The sequence below is a fragment of the Cetorhinus maximus genome, unplaced genomic scaffold, assembly GCF_964194155.1.
Source record: "Cetorhinus maximus unplaced genomic scaffold, sCetMax3.hap1.1 HAP1_SCAFFOLD_3122, whole genome shotgun sequence".
Lineage (NCBI taxonomy): Eukaryota > Metazoa > Chordata > Chondrichthyes > Lamniformes > Cetorhinidae > Cetorhinus > Cetorhinus maximus.
Genome location: NW_027599047.1, coordinates 11,294 through 31,250, shown reverse-complemented (window position 1 = coordinate 31,250; position 19,957 = coordinate 11,294). Strand labels below are relative to the sequence as shown.

General features: G+C 53.8%; 1 protein-coding gene across 1 annotated transcript; it reads left to right on the top strand.

Annotated features, from left to right (window-relative positions):
* Positions 1 to 1,199: 1,199 nt before the first annotated feature.
* LOC144677830 (putative E3 ubiquitin-protein ligase MARCHF10) lies at positions 1,200 to 17,941 on the top strand (the record flags this gene model as incomplete). Its single annotated transcript, XM_078537837.1, has 4 exons — positions 1,200 to 1,309; positions 2,783 to 2,896; positions 8,115 to 8,163; positions 17,817 to 17,941. Coding segments are annotated over 4 exons (371 nt in total), but the record flags the coding sequence as incomplete, so codon positions are not given.
* Between the last annotated feature and the right edge of the window lie 2,016 nt (positions 17,942 to 19,957).

Below are 19,957 nucleotides of genomic sequence, written 5' to 3'. Positions count from 1 at the left end.
GTGGCTGTTCCTGCTGCCCTGCCTTCCATTTGAAGAGGGTATTCCCTCCCATCCTGCAACTAACTACCACATAGGCCAGTTGAAGAGGAGAAACAACAATCCCCGACCACACAGCGACCAGAGAGACTCAGGCTTCCTTTAACCGGTTTTATTCAAGCATCTGCAAGGGAGCCGCAATCATTCCGGAAAATGACCCAGCTCCCAGATTGATTACATTTCATTACTTTTGTACTTTTCCTTATCACAATACATTTGAGTACATTTGAGTACATCCAATCGGTAACTGACACACAGGTACCATGTTAAAACTATCCTATTGAGTACATAAACATGTGATTTTGCGAACCAATAATTCTAAAGGGTGTATACATAATTATATTATCCAATCAAAATTAAAACACGTACGCAAAGACCTTAGTTCTCACAACTCAAGACTGTTTGTGTGTCATCAAAAGACCTCTCTTGTCTTTGTATGTCCTCCCATATCTAGGCTAAACCATCTGCCCCGTCCCTATCTGAGAGAGGGGTATACCTAATCTCACTTTATGTTATGGTTTATCTCCAGTCCAGCTCTCAAGGCTTCACCACTTGAATGGTTCTGCCTGGGAGTGGACATTAGCTCATCTCTTGACACTGTGTAAATCAACACAAAACTCCAAGCCCCTTTGTGTGCAATGTCCATCTGCTTACCCTCAGCTGTCAATAGGTTTAGCATCCACGGCCGCTTGGAGATTTGAAGCGTTCTTCAGTAAATTCTTACAATGTCCTCGTTTAGCGTTTTTAATTTTCCCCTAACACATTCCTCTGTTGCTGGGGACCTGAGGGCCTGAGGAGGGAGAGGGAGAGAGAGAGGCCGCCCTTCACATCAAGGCCGCATGCGAATCGAGTGGGGGATCAGGACAAACCGAGGGCACTGGGAACAAGGAGGAAAGCTCTCCGGCTGGTTGGAGTCACACCCCGCTCTCAGGCCCCGTCTCCCTCCTCACCGCACCCCCACCCCCCCCCCCACCGTCCTCCATTTCCCTCCTCACCGCACCACCCCGCCCCCCACCGTCCTCCATTTCCCTCCATGCCGCTGCTACTGCCCACCTCCCCCCCCTCCTCCCCACCTCAGTTTACCCTCCCCCACCCGCCCCCTTGCAGTGAGTGTGCGATGCCTGGGAATCATGAACCCTCCCTGTTTTTTCCTTCCGGCACAGGTGCCGATCTGGCCACTGTCACCACCTGCGAGCTCTGCAAACAGACCCTCAAGCTGGATTTCGACAACTTCGACGTCCACGAGTTTCACCGCAAGCGGGCGGCCTCGCAGGTACGGGGGGAGGGGGAGAGAGCGTGTGGGGGGGTCTCGCAGGTACGGGGAGGAGGGGGAGACAGTGTGTGGGGGTGGGGGGGGGGGGGGAGAGAGCGTGTGGGGGGTCTCGCAGGTACAGGGGGGAGAGAGCGTGTGGGGGGGTCTCGCAGGTACGGGGGGGGAGGGGGAGAGCGCGAGTTGGGGGTCTCGCAGGTACGGGGGGGAGGGGGAGAGAGTGTGTGGGGGGGATCTCGCAGGTACGGGGGGGAGGGGGAGAGAGCGTGTGGGGGGGTCTCGCAGGTACGGGAGGGGAGGGGGAAGGGGAGAGAGTGTGTGGGTGGTCTCGCAGGTACGGGGGGAGGGGGAGGGGGAGAGAGCATGTGGGGGGGTCTCGCAGGTTACGGGGGGGAGGGGAGAGAGCGTGTGGAGGGGGGTCTCGCAGGTACGAGGGGGAGGGGGAGAGAGCGTGTGGGGGGGGTCTTGCAGGTACGGGGGGAGGGGAGAGAGCGTGTGGGGGGGTCTCGCAGGTACGAGGGGGAGGGGGAGAGAGCGTGTGGGGGGTCTCGCAGGTACGGGGGGGAGGGGTGAGAGTGTGTGGGGGGGTCTCGCAGGTACGGGGGAGGGGAGAGACGGTGTGGGGGGTCTCGCAGGTATGGGGAGGGGGAGAGAGCGTGTGGGGGGTCTCGCAGGGGGGAGGGGGAGAGCGCGTGTGGGGGGGGTCTCGCAGGTACGGGGTGGGAGGGGGAGAGAGCGTGTGGGGGGGGTCTCGCAGGTACGGGGGGAGGGGAGAGACGGTGTGGGGGGGTCTCGCAGGTATGGGGGGGCGAGGGGGAGAGAGCGTGTGGGGGGTCTCGCAGGTACCGGGGGGGAGGGGGAGAGAGCGTGTGGGGGGGTCTTGCAGGTACCGGGGGGGGAGGGGGAGAGAGCGTGTGGGGGGGTCTCGCAGGTACCGGGGGGGGAGGGGGAGAGAGCGTGTGGGGGGGTCTCGCAGGGGGGGAGGGGGAGAAAGCGTGTGGGGGGGGTCTTGCAGGTATGGGGGGAGGGGAGAGAGGGTGTGGGGGGGTCTCGCAGGTACGGGGAGCAGGGGGAGGGGAGCGAGTGCGTGGGGTGTCTCGCAGGTACAGGGGGGGAGGGGGAGAGAGCGTGTGGGGGGGTCTCGCAGGTACCGGGGGAGGGGGAGAGAGTGTGTGGGGGGGTCTCGCAGGTACGGGGGAGGGGGAGAGAGTGTGTGGGGGTCTCGCAGGTACGGGGGGGGAAGGGGAGAGAGCGTGTGGGGGTCTCGCAGGTACGGGGGGGTAGGGGAGAGAGCCTGTGGGGGGGTCTCGCAGGTACCGGGGGAGGGGGAGTGAGCGTGTGGGGGGCTTGGCAGGCAGACACCCCCAGCACTCTCCTGCAGCGCTGCCGTGGAGATGCGGGGCCCAAAGGCATACTTCCAGGACGGCCTGGTCACTCTGGGCTCATCCATTTCTCCTCCGCTTTCCCCGGGTACAGGTTGAGGAGCAGATGACCAGCTCCAGTCTCTACATGGCAGTCCTGCTCCACCTCTACGAACAGCGATTCACCGAGCTCATGCGGCTGCTGAGCGGGAGCACAGCTACCTACCAGGTGAAGGGGGCAACCATCACAGACATAGGGGGGTAAAGGGGGCAACTATCACACACACACACACACATCGGGGTAAAGGGGGAAACCATCACACACATCGGGGGGTAAAGGGGGCAACTATCACACACACACACATCGGGGGGTAAAGGGGGCAACTATCACACACACACACATCGGGGTAAAGGGGGCAACTATCACACACACTTCGGGGTAAAGGGGGCAACTATCACACACACACACATCGGGGTAAAGGGGGCAACTATCACACACACTTCGGGGTAAAGGGGGCAACTATCACACACACACACATCGGGGTAAAGGGGGCAACTATCACACACACACACATCGGGGTAAAGGGGGCAACTATCACACACACACACATCGGGGTAAAGGGGGCAACTATCACACACACACACATCGGGGTAAAGGGGGCAACTATAACACACACTTCGGGGTAAAGTGGGCAACTATCACACACACATTAGGGGTAAAGGGGGCAACTATCACACACACACACATCGGGGTAAAGGGGGCAACTATCACACACACACACATCGGGGTAAAGGGGGCAACTATAAACACACTTCGGGGTAAAGTGGGCAACTATCACACACACATTAGGGTAAAGGGGGCAACTATCACACACACACACATCGGGGTAAAGGGGGCAACTATCACACACACACACATCGGGGGTAAAGGGGGCAACTATCACACACACACACATCGGGGTAAAGGGGGCAACTATCACACACACACACATCGGGGGTAAAGGGGGCAACTATCACACACACACACATCGGGGTAAAGGGGGCAACTATCACACACACACACATCGGGGTAAAGGGGGCAACTATCATGCACACACTTCGGGGTAAAGGGGGCAACTATCACGCACACATTGGGGTAAATTGGGCAACTATCACACACACACACATCGGGGTAAAGGGGGCAACTATCACACACACATTGGGGTAAATAGGGCAACTATCATACACACACACATCGGGGTAAAGGGGGCAACTATCACACACACTTCGGGGTAAAGGGGGCAACTATCACACACACACACATCGGGGTAAAGGGGGCAACTATCACACACACACACATCGGGGTAAAGGGGGCAACTATCACACACACACACATCGGGGTAAAGGGGGCAACTATCACACACACACATCGGGGGGTAAAGGGGGCAACTATCACGCACACACTTCGGGGTAAAGGGGGCAACTATCACACACACGTGGGGTAAAGGGGGCAACTATCACACACAGGATAAAGGGGGCAACTATCACACACGCAGGGTAAAGAGGGCAACTATCACACACACAGGATAAAGGGGGCAGTAACCACACACATGGGCTAAAGGGACAATTACCACACACACAGAGTAAAAGGGGCAATAATCACGCATGGGTAAATGGGGCAATAATCCCACACACGGATTAAAGGAAGCAATTATCACACACTTAAGAACATAATAGGAGCAGGAGTAGGCCATTCGGCCCCTCGAGCCTGCCCCGCCATTCAATAAGATCATGGCTGACCTGCCCCAGGCCTCGACTCCTCTTTCGTGCCAGCTCCTCATAGCCCTCAACTCCCCGATAGTTCACAGATCTATCTACCCCCTCTTTAAATACTTCCAGTGATCTAGCCTCCACAACTCTCTGGGGTAGAGAATTCCAGACATTCACTACCCTCGGAGAGAAGAAATCCCTTCGCATCTCAGTTTTAAATGAGTGTCCCCTTATTCTGTAACTATGTCCCCCTAGTTCGAGATTCCCCTACTAGTGGAAACATCTTCTTAACATCTACCCCATCAAGGCCCCTCAGAAACTTACACGTTTCAATAAGATCACCCCTCATTCTTCTAAACTCGAATAAATAAAGGTCTAACCTGTTTAGCTGTTCCTGATAAGTCAACCCCTTCATCCCAGGAATCAGCCTAGTGAATCTCTTTTGAACTGCGTCCAATGCCAGTATATCCTTTCTTAAATACGGGGACCAAAACTGTACACAGGACTCCAGGGTGCGGCCTCACCAACACCCTGTACAGTTGTAACAAGAATTCCCTATTTTTAAACTCCAACCCCCTAGCGATACAGGCCAAAATTCCACTTACCTTCTCAATTACTCGCTGCACCTGCATGCTAACTTTTTGTGTTTCATGCACAAGGACACCCAGAACCCTCTGCGCCGCACTTTTTTTGGAGTCTCTCTCCATTTAAATAACATCTGCCTTTTGATTCTTCCTACCAAAGTACATGATCTCACACTTTCCTTACATTAAACTCCACCTGCCAAGTTGTTGCCCACCCACTCAACCTGTCTCTATCCCCTTGCAGATTCTTTATGTCCTCATCACAACATGCCTTCCCGCCTATTGATTTAAATTATAACGGTCTAAATTATCTGCCACTTCCCTGTTCCCCGTTATCAATTCTCCAGTCGCATCCTCCAAAAGGTCCCACGCTCACTTTAGCTACTCTCCTCCTTTTTATATACCTGTAGAAGTTCTTGCTGTTTGTTTTTATATTTCTTGCCAATTTACTTCCATAATCAATTTTCTCCCTCTTTATTAGCTTTTTAGTCATCCGCTGCTGATTCCTAAAAAAATTCCCAATCCTCTGGCCTACCACTGGTTTTCGCAGCTTTGTATGCCTTAGTTTGTGATTGGATATACTCCTTGACCACCTTTGTTAACCACGGGTGGTTCATCCTTCTCATTGAGCCCTTCTTTTTGACTGGGATAAATTTTTGCTGAGCGTTATGAAATATCTGCTTAAAGGTCTGCCATTGCTCAACCACTTGGTCCAATTTTCCAGCCCGCTTTAGACAATTCTTTCTTCATAGCTCTGTGATTGCCCTTATTTAAGTTGAGGACACTGGTTTGAGACCCGAGTTGCTAGCCCTCAAACTGAATTTGAAATTCTACCACGTTATGATCACTACTCACCCCCCCCACCCCCCACCCAGAGGACCATTAAGTACGATATCTCTTATTAATCCCACCTCATTAGACATTACCAGATCTAAAATAGCCTGCTCGCGGGTAGGCCCTGCAATGTATTGCTCTGATAAACAATCCCTGATACACTCTACAAATTCAAATTCCATGTTACCCCTGCCAATCTGATTTGTCCAGTCAATATGCAGATTAAAATCACCCATGACAATCATAGCGCCCTTCTTACATGCCTCCATTATTTCCCGATTTACGCTTTGTCCTACAGTGAGGCAACTCTTCGGGGGCCCTATAGACCACTCCCACCCGTGACTTCTTCCCCCTGCTATTCCTTATTTCCACCCACACTGATTCCGCATCGCGATCTATTGCACCTATATCGCTGACTCACCAGCGCACTGATACCTTCCTTTATTAACAAAGCTACCCCACGTCAGCATATCATTATAAAGCCCGCCCGCCCGCCAGAATCATCCCACCCATGGCAGCGGGAAAACACGTCAAAGTGCTTCACGACAGCATATGAATAATATATAATAATCACGATCGGGGGGGCCAATCGCGGTGCGGGGCCCTGTTTCCCGACCACTCCATGCACGACGAGGGAAAATTTAGGCCCGGGGCAATTATCACACGCAGGGTAAAGGGGCAATTATCACACGCAGGGTAAAGGGGCAATTATCACACGCAGGGTAAAGGGGCAATTATCACACGCAGGGGAAAGGGGGCAATTACTACACACAGTGTAAAGGGGCAATTATCACACACAGAGTAAGGGGGCGTTTATCATACGGAGTAAAGGGGAAATTATCACACACATGGGGTAAAGGGGCAATAATCACACACATGGGGTAAAGGGGCAATAATCACTCACATGGGGTAAAGGGGCAATAATCATACACATGGGGCAAAGGGGCAATAATCACTCACATGGGGTAAAGGGGCGATAATCACACACATGGGGTAAAGGGGCGATAATCACTCACATGGGGTAAAGGGGCAATAATCACTCACATGGGGTAAAGGGGCAATAATCACACACATGGGGTAAAGGGGCGATAATCACACACATGGGGTAAAGGGGCAATAATCACACACATGGGGTAAAGGGGCAATAATCACACACATGGGGTAAAGGGGCAATAATCACACACATGGGGTAAAGGGGCAATAATCACACACATGGAGTAAAGGGGCAATAATCACATACATGGGGTAAAGGGGCAATAATCACACACATGGAGTAAAGGGGCAATAGTCACACACATGGGGTAAAGGGGCAATAATCACACACATGGGGTAAAGGGGCAATAATCACTCACATGGGGTAAAGGGGCAATAATCACACACATGGGGTAAAGGGGCAATAATCACACACATGGAGTAAAGGGGCAATAATCACACACATGGGGTAAAGGGGAAAATTATCACACACTTGGGGTAAAGGGGCAATAATCACACACATGCGATAAAGGGGCAACAATCACACACATGGGATAAAGGGGAAAATTATCACACACTTGGGGTAAAGGGGCAATAATCACACACATGAGATAAAGGGGCAACAATCACACACATGGGATAAAGGGGGAAATTATCACACACATGGGGTAAAGGGGCAATAATCACACACATGAGATAAAGGGGCAACAATCACACACATGGGATAAAGGGGGAAATTATCACACACATGGGGTAAAGGGGCAATAATCACACACATGAGATAAAGGGGACAATTACCACGAACATAGAATAAAGCAGCAATTATCACACACGGGTAAAGGGGACAATTACTACACACTCAGGATAAAGGGGGCAATTATCCCACACAGACTAAGGGGGCAATTAACCCACACGGAGTAAAGGGGCAATTATCACACACGGGGTAAAAGGGGCAATTACTACACACACAGGGTAAAGGGGGCAATTATCCCACACAGAGTGAGGGGGCAATTATCACACAGAGTAAAGGGGCAATTATCACACAGAGTAAGGGGGCAATTATCACACAGTAAAGGGGCAATTATCACACAGAGTAAGGGGGCAATTATCACACAGAGTAAAGGGGCAATTATCGCACACATGGGGTAAAAGGGGGCAAACATCACACGCACACGGAGTCAAGGGACAATTTATCAGGCACAGAGCAAAGCAAGTGCACTGTATGGTGAGCTGTGGCGATTGGGCTGGCTCTAAGCACGGAAGCAGCGTGACTATGTCTGAAGCTAACGGCCTGTTCTTTTCTCCCAGTTCAGCGCGGCGGACTCCCAGCCTGGAGCTGACGGCAGTGACGCTCAAAGTAGGTCTCGCTCCCCTCAGGCCAGGCGCAAGTGCCCGGCGGCGTGGTCTCCTTTTGCTCCATTTTCGCCCTCCCCGTCTCTCCCTTCTCCCCTCTCTCCAGAGCCCGGGGCAGCCCGGGGTGGGGGGGGGCGGCAGCCACAGTCCCGGGTGATGGGGTGGGGAGCGTTTAAAATCAGGGATCGGTAAGGAAACAGAATTAGAGGAGTGCGGAGATCCTGGAGGGGGGAGGCAGTGGAGCTGGAGTGAGGGGGGTGAGGGAGGGAGGGAGGGAGGGGGGGGTGGTTTTTGCAGAGATAGGGAGGCCGTGGAGTACATTTGCAAACCAGGGTTGAGAATTTTAGATAAAAACAAAACACTGCGGATGCTGGAAATCCAAAACAGAAACAGAATTACCTGGAGAAACTCAGCAGGTCTGGCAGCATCGGCGGAGAAGAGCACAGTAGAAATCTCTACTTAGTTCTGTTGAAGGGTCATGAGGACTCGAAACGTCAACTGTGCTCTTCTCCGCCGATGCTGCCAGTCCTGCTGAGTTTTTCCAGGTATTTCAGTTTCTGTGTTGAGAATTTTAGACCCTCGTAGGCCCAGCGAGAGCAACGCCGACCGGCTCGAGCGCAGAGAGCGAGCGGGGACGAGGAGCCCTACGCTCGGGCTGATCCAAGCGTGGCAAAGGGCACTGCCCTTCCCCCTCCCCTCGGAATCCGGGCCAGCGCCTCCAGATCCTCACCCTCTTCACTGATGAACCTGGATGGCGGTGGGACAGCGAGCCCAGAGCGCACCCGCGTTGGCGTGGGTGGGGGGGAGGGGAAACGGGCGAGTGGCGCGCTGGTCAGCAGTAGCTGGACGCAGCCGAGGAGGGGGCCCGACAGGCCAACTGGGTAAAGCGGCGGCAGCGGGAGGGGGTTTAAGGTGAGGCTCCCCGCTTGGAACCCGGAGAGCGCCTTCTAAACTGTGGGGAAACCGGACGGTGGGAGAGCGGAGAGATTTGAGACTCCCACCCCCACCCCCGGGTACACAAATCGTGCACCGCTTGGAGAATGGCGCAAAATCCCTTCACAAAGTCCAATGCAACGATGGCCTATTAACTCCAGGAGTCTGCAGTGCTCAGGCAGAGAAGCGAGAAATGCATTGATTAGATTCCAGTCTGTAACTCACTCCCGGGTATCTGTTATTCTATATATAAACCACCCGAACCCCTCGATTAGAATCCAGTCTGTAACTCACTCCCGGGTATCTGTTATTCTATATATAAACCACCCGAACCCCTCGATTAGAATCCAGTCTGTAACTCACTCCCAGGTATCTGTTATTCTATATAAAAGCCACCCGAACCCCTCGATTAGATTCCAGTCTGTAACTCACTCCCGGGTATCTGTTATTCTATATATAAACCACCCGAACTCGTCGATTAGATTCCAGTCTGTAACTCACTCCCGGGTATCTGTTATTTATATGTAAACCACCCGAACCCCTCGATTAGATTCCAGTCTGTAACTCACTCCCGGGTATCTGTTATTCTATATATAAACCACCCGAACCCCTCGATTAGATTCCAGTCTGTAACTCACTCCTGGGTATCTGTTATTCTATATATAAACCACCCGAACCCCTCGATTAGATTCCAGCCTGTAACTCACTCCCAGGTATCTGTTATTCTATATATAAACCACCCGAACCCCTCGATTAGATTCCAGTCTGTAACTCACTCCTGGGTATCTGTTATTCCTCACAATACAGTGAGAAGTGTCCTTTACCCTGTATCTAACCCCATGCTGTACCTGTCCTGGGAGTGTTTGATGGGGACAGTGTAGACGGAGCTTTACTCTGTATCTAACCCCGTGCTGTACCTGTCCTGGGAGTGTTTGATGGGGACAGTGTAGAGGGAGCATTACTCTGTATCTAACCCTGTGCTGTACCTGTCCTGGGAGTGTTTGATGGGGACAGTGTAGACGGAGCTTTACTCTGTATCTAACCCCGTGCTGTACCTGTCCTGGGAGTGTTTGATGGGGACAGTGTAGAGGGAGCATTACTCTGTATCTAACCCCGTGCTGTACCTGTCCTGGGAGTGTTTGATGGGGACAGTGTAGAGGGAGCTTTACTCTGTATCTAACCCCGTGCTGTACCTGTCCTGGGAGTGTTTGATGGGGACAGTGTAGAGGGAGCTTTACTCTGTATCTAACCCCGTGCTGTACCTGTCCTGGGAGTGTTTGATCGGGACAGTGTAGAGGGAACTTTACTCTGTTTCTAACCCTGTGCTGTACCTGTCCTGGGAGTGTTTGATGGGGACGGTATAGAGGGAGCTTTACTCTGTATCTAACCCCGTGCTGCCCAGTTTTGCGGAGAAAGTGTCATTGATTTGATTCATCCTCCACCGTGACCATCTGTATGATGGAGTTTCATCGCATCCTCGGTCTGGAACTCACGGCGGGTTTAGGATCAGCCCTTCATGTCGGGAATGGGCTGTTCCCTCCAGCGGAATAACCTGAGGCTTGACCGGCCCCTGCTTTTCCCCCCCACCCCCCCACTCACCCACGGGGCCAGTTGTTCACCCGTGCGATGGCGCCTGCTGGACGTGGTCCGACTATTCGACCGCGGCGGGGGGGGGGGGTGGGGGTGCGTCCCAACTGAGCCGGCCATGCCTCAACCCCGACGCAGCTGCGGTTACTGGACAGCGATCAGGCACTGACCTGACCGTGCCTTCGCCCTCTCTCGGACTGAGGGCTGAGAGCAGACGGAGCCCTCCCCTCTGTCCAGTCCGCTGGAGCAGAACGCCCCGAACGTCGTCGACGTGCAGCGTGAATGGGAAACGCAGGAATCACCCGGTTCCCTGATCCCCCGACAGGCATGAGAAAAGGCTGGAGATGGACGAGGTTTCCAGCGACTACCAAGGCAGCAGGCGGTGGGCTGGGGAGGGTTTGGTGGGCCATGGGCTGTGGATGAGTTGGGCTGGGGGGGTTGGTGGGTGTTGGGCCGGGGGGGTTTGGTGGGCAGTGGGTTGAGGGGGTTGGTGAGCGTTGGGTTGGGAGGGTTGGTGGGCGTTGGGTTGGGGGGTTGGTGAGCGTTGGGTTGGGGGACTTGGTGGGCAGTGGATTGGGGGGTTAGTGGGCAGTGGGTTGGGGGGGTTGGTGGGCGTTGGGCTGGGGGGGTTGGTGGGCGTTGGGCTGGGGGGGTTGGTGGGCAGTGGGCTGGGGGGCGTTGGTGGGTGTTGGGTTGGGGGGGGTTGGGCTGGGAGGGGGTTGGTGGGCAGTGGGTTGGGGGGGGTTGGTGGGTGTTGGGTTGGGGGGGGTTGCTGAACGTTGGGTTGGGAGGGTTGGCGGGCAGTGGGTTGGGGGGTAAGTGGGCATTGGGCTGGGGGGGTTGGTGGGCCTTGGGCTGGGGGGGTTGGTGGGTGTTGGGCTGGGGGGTTGGTGGGCAGTGGGCTGGGGGGTGTTGGGCTGGGAGGGGGTTGGTGGGCAGTGGGCTGGTGGGGGCTGGTGGGCGGTGGGCTGGGGGGTTTGGGCTGGGGGGAGTTGGTGGGCAGTGGGCTGGGGGAGGGGGTTGCTGGGCAGTGGGCAGTGGGCTGGGGGGGTTGGGCTGGGGGGAGTTGGTGGGCAGTGGGCTGGGGGGGTTGGTGGGTGTTGGGTTGGGGGTGTTGGTGGGCGTTGGGCTGGGGGGGGTTGCTGGGCTGTGGGCGGTGGGCTCGGTGGGGTCGGGGAGGTGGTCACCGACCTCCCCTTTCCCCTGCTCCCACTTTCCCCGACTCTGTGCTTAAAACCGGTCACATCTCCAACCTTTTCCCAGCCCGAGTGTGGGGCGGCCCACCTGAAACCCCAGCTCACTCCCTCTCTCTCCGCGTCTGCTGCTGCCTGACCGGCCGAGCATTTCCAGGGTTCTTCCTGTGCTCCTTCCCCGCAGCCAGACCACCCCGCCCCTCGTCTCCCCCCATCGCATTCCACCTCCCCCACCTGCCCACACTCGCATCAGCCACCATCGCAAAAGAACAGGGACACTCGGGGTTGGGTGGAGGAGGGGGGTGGAAACTGGGTCCCTTACCGCTCTGCGATGGCGGTGGGGGTGGTGAGGGACTCAGTAACAATGGGAGCCCAACCTCCCCCCCACCGCTACCCAGCAGCACCCCTCCCCCCCCACCCCGCACACCCCCCCTGCCCTGGCCTGGCTAGTTAGGCTGCAGTCAGGTTGTGGGGAGGGGGTCGGGTCCGGGGTGAGGTGGTGGGGGAGGTGGGGTGGAGGCTGGGGGAACCCGTCCTCTCAACGCCCTTTAGACCACACACGAGGACCCACAGGGACACGGCCGACGGTGCAAAGCACGAGCCAGCTGCAGGCCGGGAGCCTGCGCGCGCTCTCCCGGAGAGGTACCTGCCCCCTTCACGCCCCCACCTCTCCCCCCCGCCCCCCCCCCCCCCCCCCCACCGGGCTGGCCGGGAGACGCAGATCCGGAACCTGCCCCTCGCGGAACCCAGGTCCGCAGAACGGCTCCAGCGCAGAAGGAGGGCATTGGGTCCATCGTGCCCCGCGTCGGCTCTCCTCGGGAAGCGTCAACGCACCTGGTCACCACCCAACCCCACCCCCCTCCACCAACCCCCTCCCCTCCCCCTACCCCAGCCTTCCCCCCCCTTAGTCCTGCACGCTCCTCCTTTGCAGACAACAACCCGATTCCCCCTCGAGCGCCCCGATCGATCCCGTCTCCCCGAAACCGCCCTCTCGAAAGAGTTTCTCCCCCCCTGTGTCGCCGCTGCCCCTTTCGCCGACCTGCCCCCCCCTGTCCTTTCGAAGGGTAGAGAAGGCGGAGAAGGAGGTTTGATAAGACCCGCCCAAAATCACGGGGTGAGGGGGTGCGAGAGGGTACGGATTTGAGGGGATTGGGCCGAAGGCGACAGGAGGAGGAACCTTTCAACGCAGCGAGCGATGAAGGCCTGGAACGGCGCTCCCCCCAACCCCCCCCCACCCCCCCCCCCGAGAGCACTGGGGGCTGGGTGGAGGCAGGTTCAAACGGGGACCGAGACTGCTCTCAGAGAAGGGAGGACGTGCGGGGAGAGGTGGGAGGCTGGGTACTCGGGGAGTGTTTCTTTTTAAAAAATTCATTCACGGGATGTGGGCGTCACCAGCCGGTGACCAGCCTGTGTTGCCCATCCCTAATTGCCCCTTGTTCAAAGAGGCATTTAAGAGCCGACCGAATCGCTGTGTGGGTCTGCAGTCACGTGTAGGGCCAGACCGGGTAAAGGACAGCAGATTTCCCCCTTCCCTGAAGGGGATGTCGGGGATGTCAGTGAACCAGATGGGGTTTTTTTTACAACAATGAACCAGATGGGGTTTTTTACAATAGTGAACCAGATGGGTTTTTTTTACAATAGTGAACCAGATGGGGTTTTTTTACAACAGTGAACCAGATGGGGTTTTTTACAATAGTGAATCAGATGGGGTTTTTTTTTACAACAGTGAACCAGATGGGTTTTTTTTTACAACAATGAACCAGATGGGGTTTTTTACAATAGTGAACCAGATGGGGTTTTTTTTACAACAGTGAACCAGATGGGGTTTTTTACAATAGTGAACCAGATGGGGTTTTTTTTACAACAGTGAACCAGATGGGGTTTACAACAGTGAACCAGATGGGGTTTACAACAGTGAACCAGATGGGGTTTTTTACAACAGTGAACCAGATGGGGTTTTTTACAACAGTGAACCAGATGGGGTTTTTTACAACAGTGAACCAGATGGGGTTTTTTACAACAATGAACCAGATGGGGTTTACAACAGTGAACCAGATGGGGTTTTTTACAACAGTGAACCAGATGGGGTTTACAACAGTGAACCAGATGGGGTTTACAACAGTGAACCAGATGGGGTTTTTTTTACAACAATGAACCAGATGGGTTTTTTTTACAATAGTGAACCAGATGGGGTGTTTTTTTACAACAGTGAACCAGATGGGGTTTTTTACAATAGTGAACCAGATGGGGTTTTTTTTTACAATAGTGAACCAGATGGGTTTTTTTTTACAACAATGAACCAGATGGGGTTTTTTACAATAGTGAACCAGATGGGGTTTTTTTTACAACAGTGAACCAGATGGGGTTTTTTACAATAGTGAACCAGATGGGGTTTTTTTTCAACAGTGAACCAGATGGGGTTTACAACAGTGAACCAGATGGGGTTTACAACAGTGAACCAGATGGGGTTTTTTACAACAGTGAACCAGATGGGGTTTTTTACAACAGTGAACCAGATGGGGTTTACAACAGTGAACCAGATGGGGTTTTTTACAACAGTGAACCAGATGGGGTTTACAACAGTGAACCAGATGGGGTTTACAACAGTGAACCAGATAGGGTTTACAACAGTAAACCAGATGGGGTTTACAACAGTGAACCAGATGGGGTTTTTTACAACAGTGAACCAGATGGGGTTTACAATAGTGAACCAGATGGGGTTTTTTTTACAACAGTGAACCAGATGGGGTTTACAACAGTGAACCAGATGGGGTTTATAACAGTGAACCAGATGGGGTTTTTTACAATAGTGAACCAGATGGGGTTTTTTTTACAACAGTGAACCAGATGGGGTTTACAACAGTGAACCAGATGGGGTTTACAACAGTGAACCAGATGGGGTTTACAACAGTGAACCAGATGGGGTTTACAACAGTGAACCAGATGGGGTTTACAACAGTGAACCAGATAGGGTTTACAACAGTGAACCAGATGGGGTTTACAACAGTGAACCAGATGGGGTTTTTTACAACAGTGAACCAGATGGGGTTTACAACAGTGAACCAGATAGGGTTTACAACAGTGAACCAGATGGGGTTTACAACAGTGAACCAGATGGGGTTTTTTTTACAACAATGAACCAGATGGGTTTTTTTTACAATAGTGAACCAGATGGGGTTTTTTTTACAACAGTGAACCAGATGGGGTTTTTTACAATAGTGAACCAGATGGGGTTTTTTTTTACAACAGTGAACCAGACGGTTTTTTTTTTACAACAATGAACCAGATGGGGTTTTTTACAATAGTGAACCAGATGGGGTTTTTTTTACAACAGTGAACCAGATGGGGTTTTTTACAATAGTGAACCAGATGGGGTTTTTTTTACAACAGTGAACCAGATGGGGTTTACAACAGTGAACCAGATGGGGTTTACAACAGTGAACCAGATGGGGTTTTTTACAACAGTGAACCAGATGGGGTTTTTTACAACAGTGAACCAGATGGGGTTTACAACAGTGAACCAGATGGGGTTTTTTACAACAGTGAACCAGATGGGGTTTACAACAGTGAACCAGATGGGATTTACAACAGTAAACCAGATGGGGTTTACAACAGTGAACCAGATGGGGTTTACAACAGTGAACCAGATGGGGTTTACAACAGTGAACCAGATGGGGTTTACAACAGTGAACCAGATGGGGTTTTTTACAACAGTGAACCAGATGGGGTTTACAACAGTGAACCAGATGGGGTTTACAACAGTGAACCAGATGGGGTTTACAACAGTGAACCAGATGGGGTTTTTTACAATTGTGAACCAGATGGGGTTTTTTTTACAACAGTGAACCAGATGGGGTTTACAACAGTGAACCAGATGGGGTTTTTTACAACAGTGAACCAGATGGGGTTTACAACAGTGAACCAGATGGGGTTTACAACAGTGAACCAGATGGGGTTTACAACAGTGAACCAGATGGGGTTTACAACAGTGAACCAGATGGGGTTTTTTACAACAGTGAACCAGATGGGGTTTACAACAGTGAACCAGATGGGGTTTACAACAGTGAACCAGATGGGGTTTACAACAGTGAACCAGATGGGGTTTTTTACAATTGTGAACCAGATGGGGTTTTTTTTACAACAGTGAACCAGATGGGGTTTACAACAGTGAACCAGATGGGGTTTTTTACAACAGTGAACCAGATGGGGTTTTTTACAACAGTGAACCAGATGGGGTTTTTTACAACAGTGAACCAGATGGGGTTTACAACAGTGAACCAGATGGGGTTTTTTACAACAGTGAACCAGATGGGGTTTACAACAGTGAACCAGATGGGGTTTACAACAGTGAACCAGATGGGGTTTACAACAGTGAACCAGATGGGGTTTACAACAGTGAACCAGATGGGGTTTTTTACAACAGTGAACCAGATGGGGTTTACAACAGTGAACCAGATGGGGTTTACAACAGTGAACCAGATGGGGTTTACAACAGTGAACCAGATGGGGTTTTTTACAATTGTGAACCAGATGGGGTTTTTTTTACAACAGTGAACCAGCTGGGGTTTACAACAGTGAACCAGATGGGGTTTTTTACAACAGTGAACCAGATGGGGTTTTTTACAACAGTGAACCAGATGGGGTTTTTTACAACAGTGAACCAGATGGGGTTTTTTTTTAACGACAATTGGTCACCATTAGGCTTTTTTAATTCCAGATTTTTATTTTTATTGAATTCCACCGTCTGCCCACGAGTGGGATTCAAACGCGGGTGCCCCAGAGCGTTACCCTGAGGGCTGGGGGTGGGGGAGGATCTCTGGGTTACTAGCCCGGCGACCATACCGCTACCGCACCGCCTCCCCGCGAGAGCCGAGTGCAGACATGACGGGCCGAGTCGGCCCCCTCCTGCACCCTGACAATCCAATGATCCAGTGACCCGTGCCCCCTTGATCCTGACCCTCCCCCCACTCCGGGCAGGAACGTTGTATCCCCATCAACTCCGCCTGGACCCCCGCCCTCGTGTTTTTGAACGCGTCCGTCGAAACCTCTCTTCAACCTTCTCTCTTCTCCAGGGAAGACAGTCCCAGCTCGGACCCGTCCCCACTGCCCCCCTTCCCCTCCCACTGCTGTCCTTTCCCATTCCCTCCCCCTACCCTCCCTCTCTCCGTCCTGGTTCACCCTCCCCCCCCCCCCCCCCCACACAGCTGCCTCCTGCAAAGCGGACCCCTTGGTACAGCCAGGAATCATAAAAACCCCGCGGCCTCCCTCTGAGACCTGGAGGTCACACCCTGGTCTCCAGGCAGGGCGGGGTGGGGTGGGGGAGGGTGGGGGCTGGTGGGGCGGGGGGAGGAGAGGGGAGGGGAGGGGAGAGGAAGGGGGTGGGGGGGGTGCGTGGTCAGTGGGCCGGACGTTGACCCGTCACCCTCCGAGTTGGCCCCCAGGCAGAGGGGCGGTGGGAGGGGGGTGGGGGGGGAGGCGGTGGATCGGGGACTCCAGCTCAGCTTAGTTCAGCCTTCACATCGGGCAATCCAATCCGAATCTGAACCCCTACCCCCTCCACCACCGCTACGACGCAACCCCCCCTGCCCCCACCTCCCCACCTACCCCACCCCCTCCACCACCGCTACGACGCACCCCCCCACTGCCCCCACCTCCCCACCTACCCCACCCCCTCCACCACCGCTACGACGCACCCCCCCACTGCCCCCACCTCCCCACCTACCCCACCCCCTCCACCACCGCTACGACGCACCCCCCCCTTGTCCCCACCTACCCCACCCCCTCCACCACCGCTACGACGCACACACCCCTCCCCACCTACCCCCACCCCCGGCCGCCCCCAACCCTTTTAACTGCTTCCCCTGGCTGCCCGGTTGTACGGGGGGTAAGCGAAGGTCCTTCCGCGTCACTTCACCAGCCTTTGTGCTCTGCTTCTGCCTTCCAGATTCCGACTCGGAGGAAGAGGACAGCGCCGACCGGCAGTCGCGAGGCGACGTCATGCCCGACGGCCTGATGCTGACGTTTGAGCAGAGAGATGCCTAAAGAGATGGGGACCCCGCACCTCCTCCTCCCCCCCCAACCCACACCCCCAACCCCCCCCCACCCCCCCCCGCACTCCCGCCAGTTATAGTACCGTACGGAAAATGTGCTGTGCAAGTGACTGTTTTCTTTTGATAAAGTGCCTCACGGAATTTTGTGGGGCCTTCATCTGTACCAAGGTGTCTGTGTCACTGCTGTGTGTCGGCTTCTTTACTCTATCTGGAAAGATAAGTGTGTGTGTGTGTGTGCGTGTGTGTGAACGCGTGTGCGTGTGTTCACATATGTCCGTGTGTGCGAACGCATGTGCTTATGTGTGTCTGTGTGCGCATGTGTCTGTGTGTGTGTTTGTGTACACATGTCTGTGTGTGTGAGTGCATGTGTGCGCGTGCATCTGTGTGCTCACATGTCTGTGTGTGTGCGTGTGTCTGTGTGTGCGCGCGGGTGTTTATGTGTACGTGCGTGCGTGTGCGCGTGTGTCTGTCTGAATATATGCGCGTGTGTATCTTTGCATGTGTGCGTGCACATGTGTGTGTGTGTCTGTGTATGTGCGCATGTGCCTGTGCATCTGTGTGTGCGCATGTGTATGTGTGTGTCTGTCTGCGTGTGTATCTGCATGTGTGCGTGTGTATTGCACATCTGTGTGTGTGTGGGTACACGTGTATGCGTGCACGCGCCTGTGCATGTGTGTACGCGCGTCTATCTGTGTGTGTCTACATGTGTGCACATGTGTATCTGTGCATGTGCGTATGCATCTGTGTGTGTGTGCGTGTGTATGTGTCTATCTGTGTGCGTGTGTGGGTACACATGTGTGCGTGCATGTGTGCATCTGTTTGAGTTTTTTATTCTTTCACGGGACGTGGGCATCGCTGGCGAGGCCCCAGCATTTGTTGCCCATCCCTATTTGCCCCTTGAACTGAGTGTCTTGCTTGTCCATTTCAGAGGGGGGCAAGTTAAGAGTCAACCACATCACTATGGGGGTCTGGAGTAACATGTAGGCCAGACCAGGTAAGGACGGCAGACTTACCCTTCCCTAAAGGGGGCATGAGTGAACCAGATGGGGTTTTTTACGACAATCAATGCCGGTTGTCACGGTCCCCGTGACTGAAACTGGCTTCATAATTCCAGATTTTATGAATTGATTGAATTTAACTCTGGGATTGGGCTTCTGAGTTATCAGTCCGGTGACATGACTATGATGCCACCATTTGTGTGCTTGTACATGAGTAAGTGTCTAGGCAGTGCGTGTATATTAGAATTAGTTTTGCGTGACTGTGTTTGTGTTGCTGGCAGTCTATATACCAAACCTGGTGGAGCTCCGAACTGAGAGCTGTGGTGCCAGGCTTGGAAGATGTCGAGTGCTGCAGTACAAACTCTGAAGTAACTGAAAGCCTGAGCAGAAGGGTGGAATAATCTCGGAGGGCATTTGACAGGGCAGGAGGACCTCTGAGTCCCGAGAGCGGACAGAGGAGCTAAGAGTCCCAGAGCAGGCAGGGCAGGGCAGGAGGGTCTCTGAGTCCCAGAGCAGGCAGGGCAGGAGGGGCTCTGAGTCCCAGAGTGGGCTGGGCAGGGCAGGAGGGGCTGTGAGTCCCAATGCGGGCAGGGCAGGACAGGCCGATAATGGTGGACACGGTCCCCATTTCTTGGACGAGCTTTACGATTCCAGGTTTATCGACGGGCTGTGAATTCCACCAGCTTCCCGTGTGCCCTGAGCCTGGACTCCTCGGATTACTAGCCCAGAGACTTTACCGCTGTGCCACCCGTAGACGTCTACAGCACAGAAGGAGGCCATTCAGCCCATCCTCTCCACGCCCGGTCAACATATATCTGACTACAAAAACAAAAATAGCTGGAAAAACTTAGCAGGTCTGACAGCATCTGCAGAGAGGAACACAGTTAACATTTCGAGTCCAAATGACTCTTCATCAGAACTAAGGAAATAGAGAAATGAGGCGAAATATAAGCTGGTAGAGGAGGGTGGGACAGGTAGAGCTGGATAGAGGGTCAGTGATAGGTGGAGGCAAAGAAGAGATTGCCAAAGATGTCACA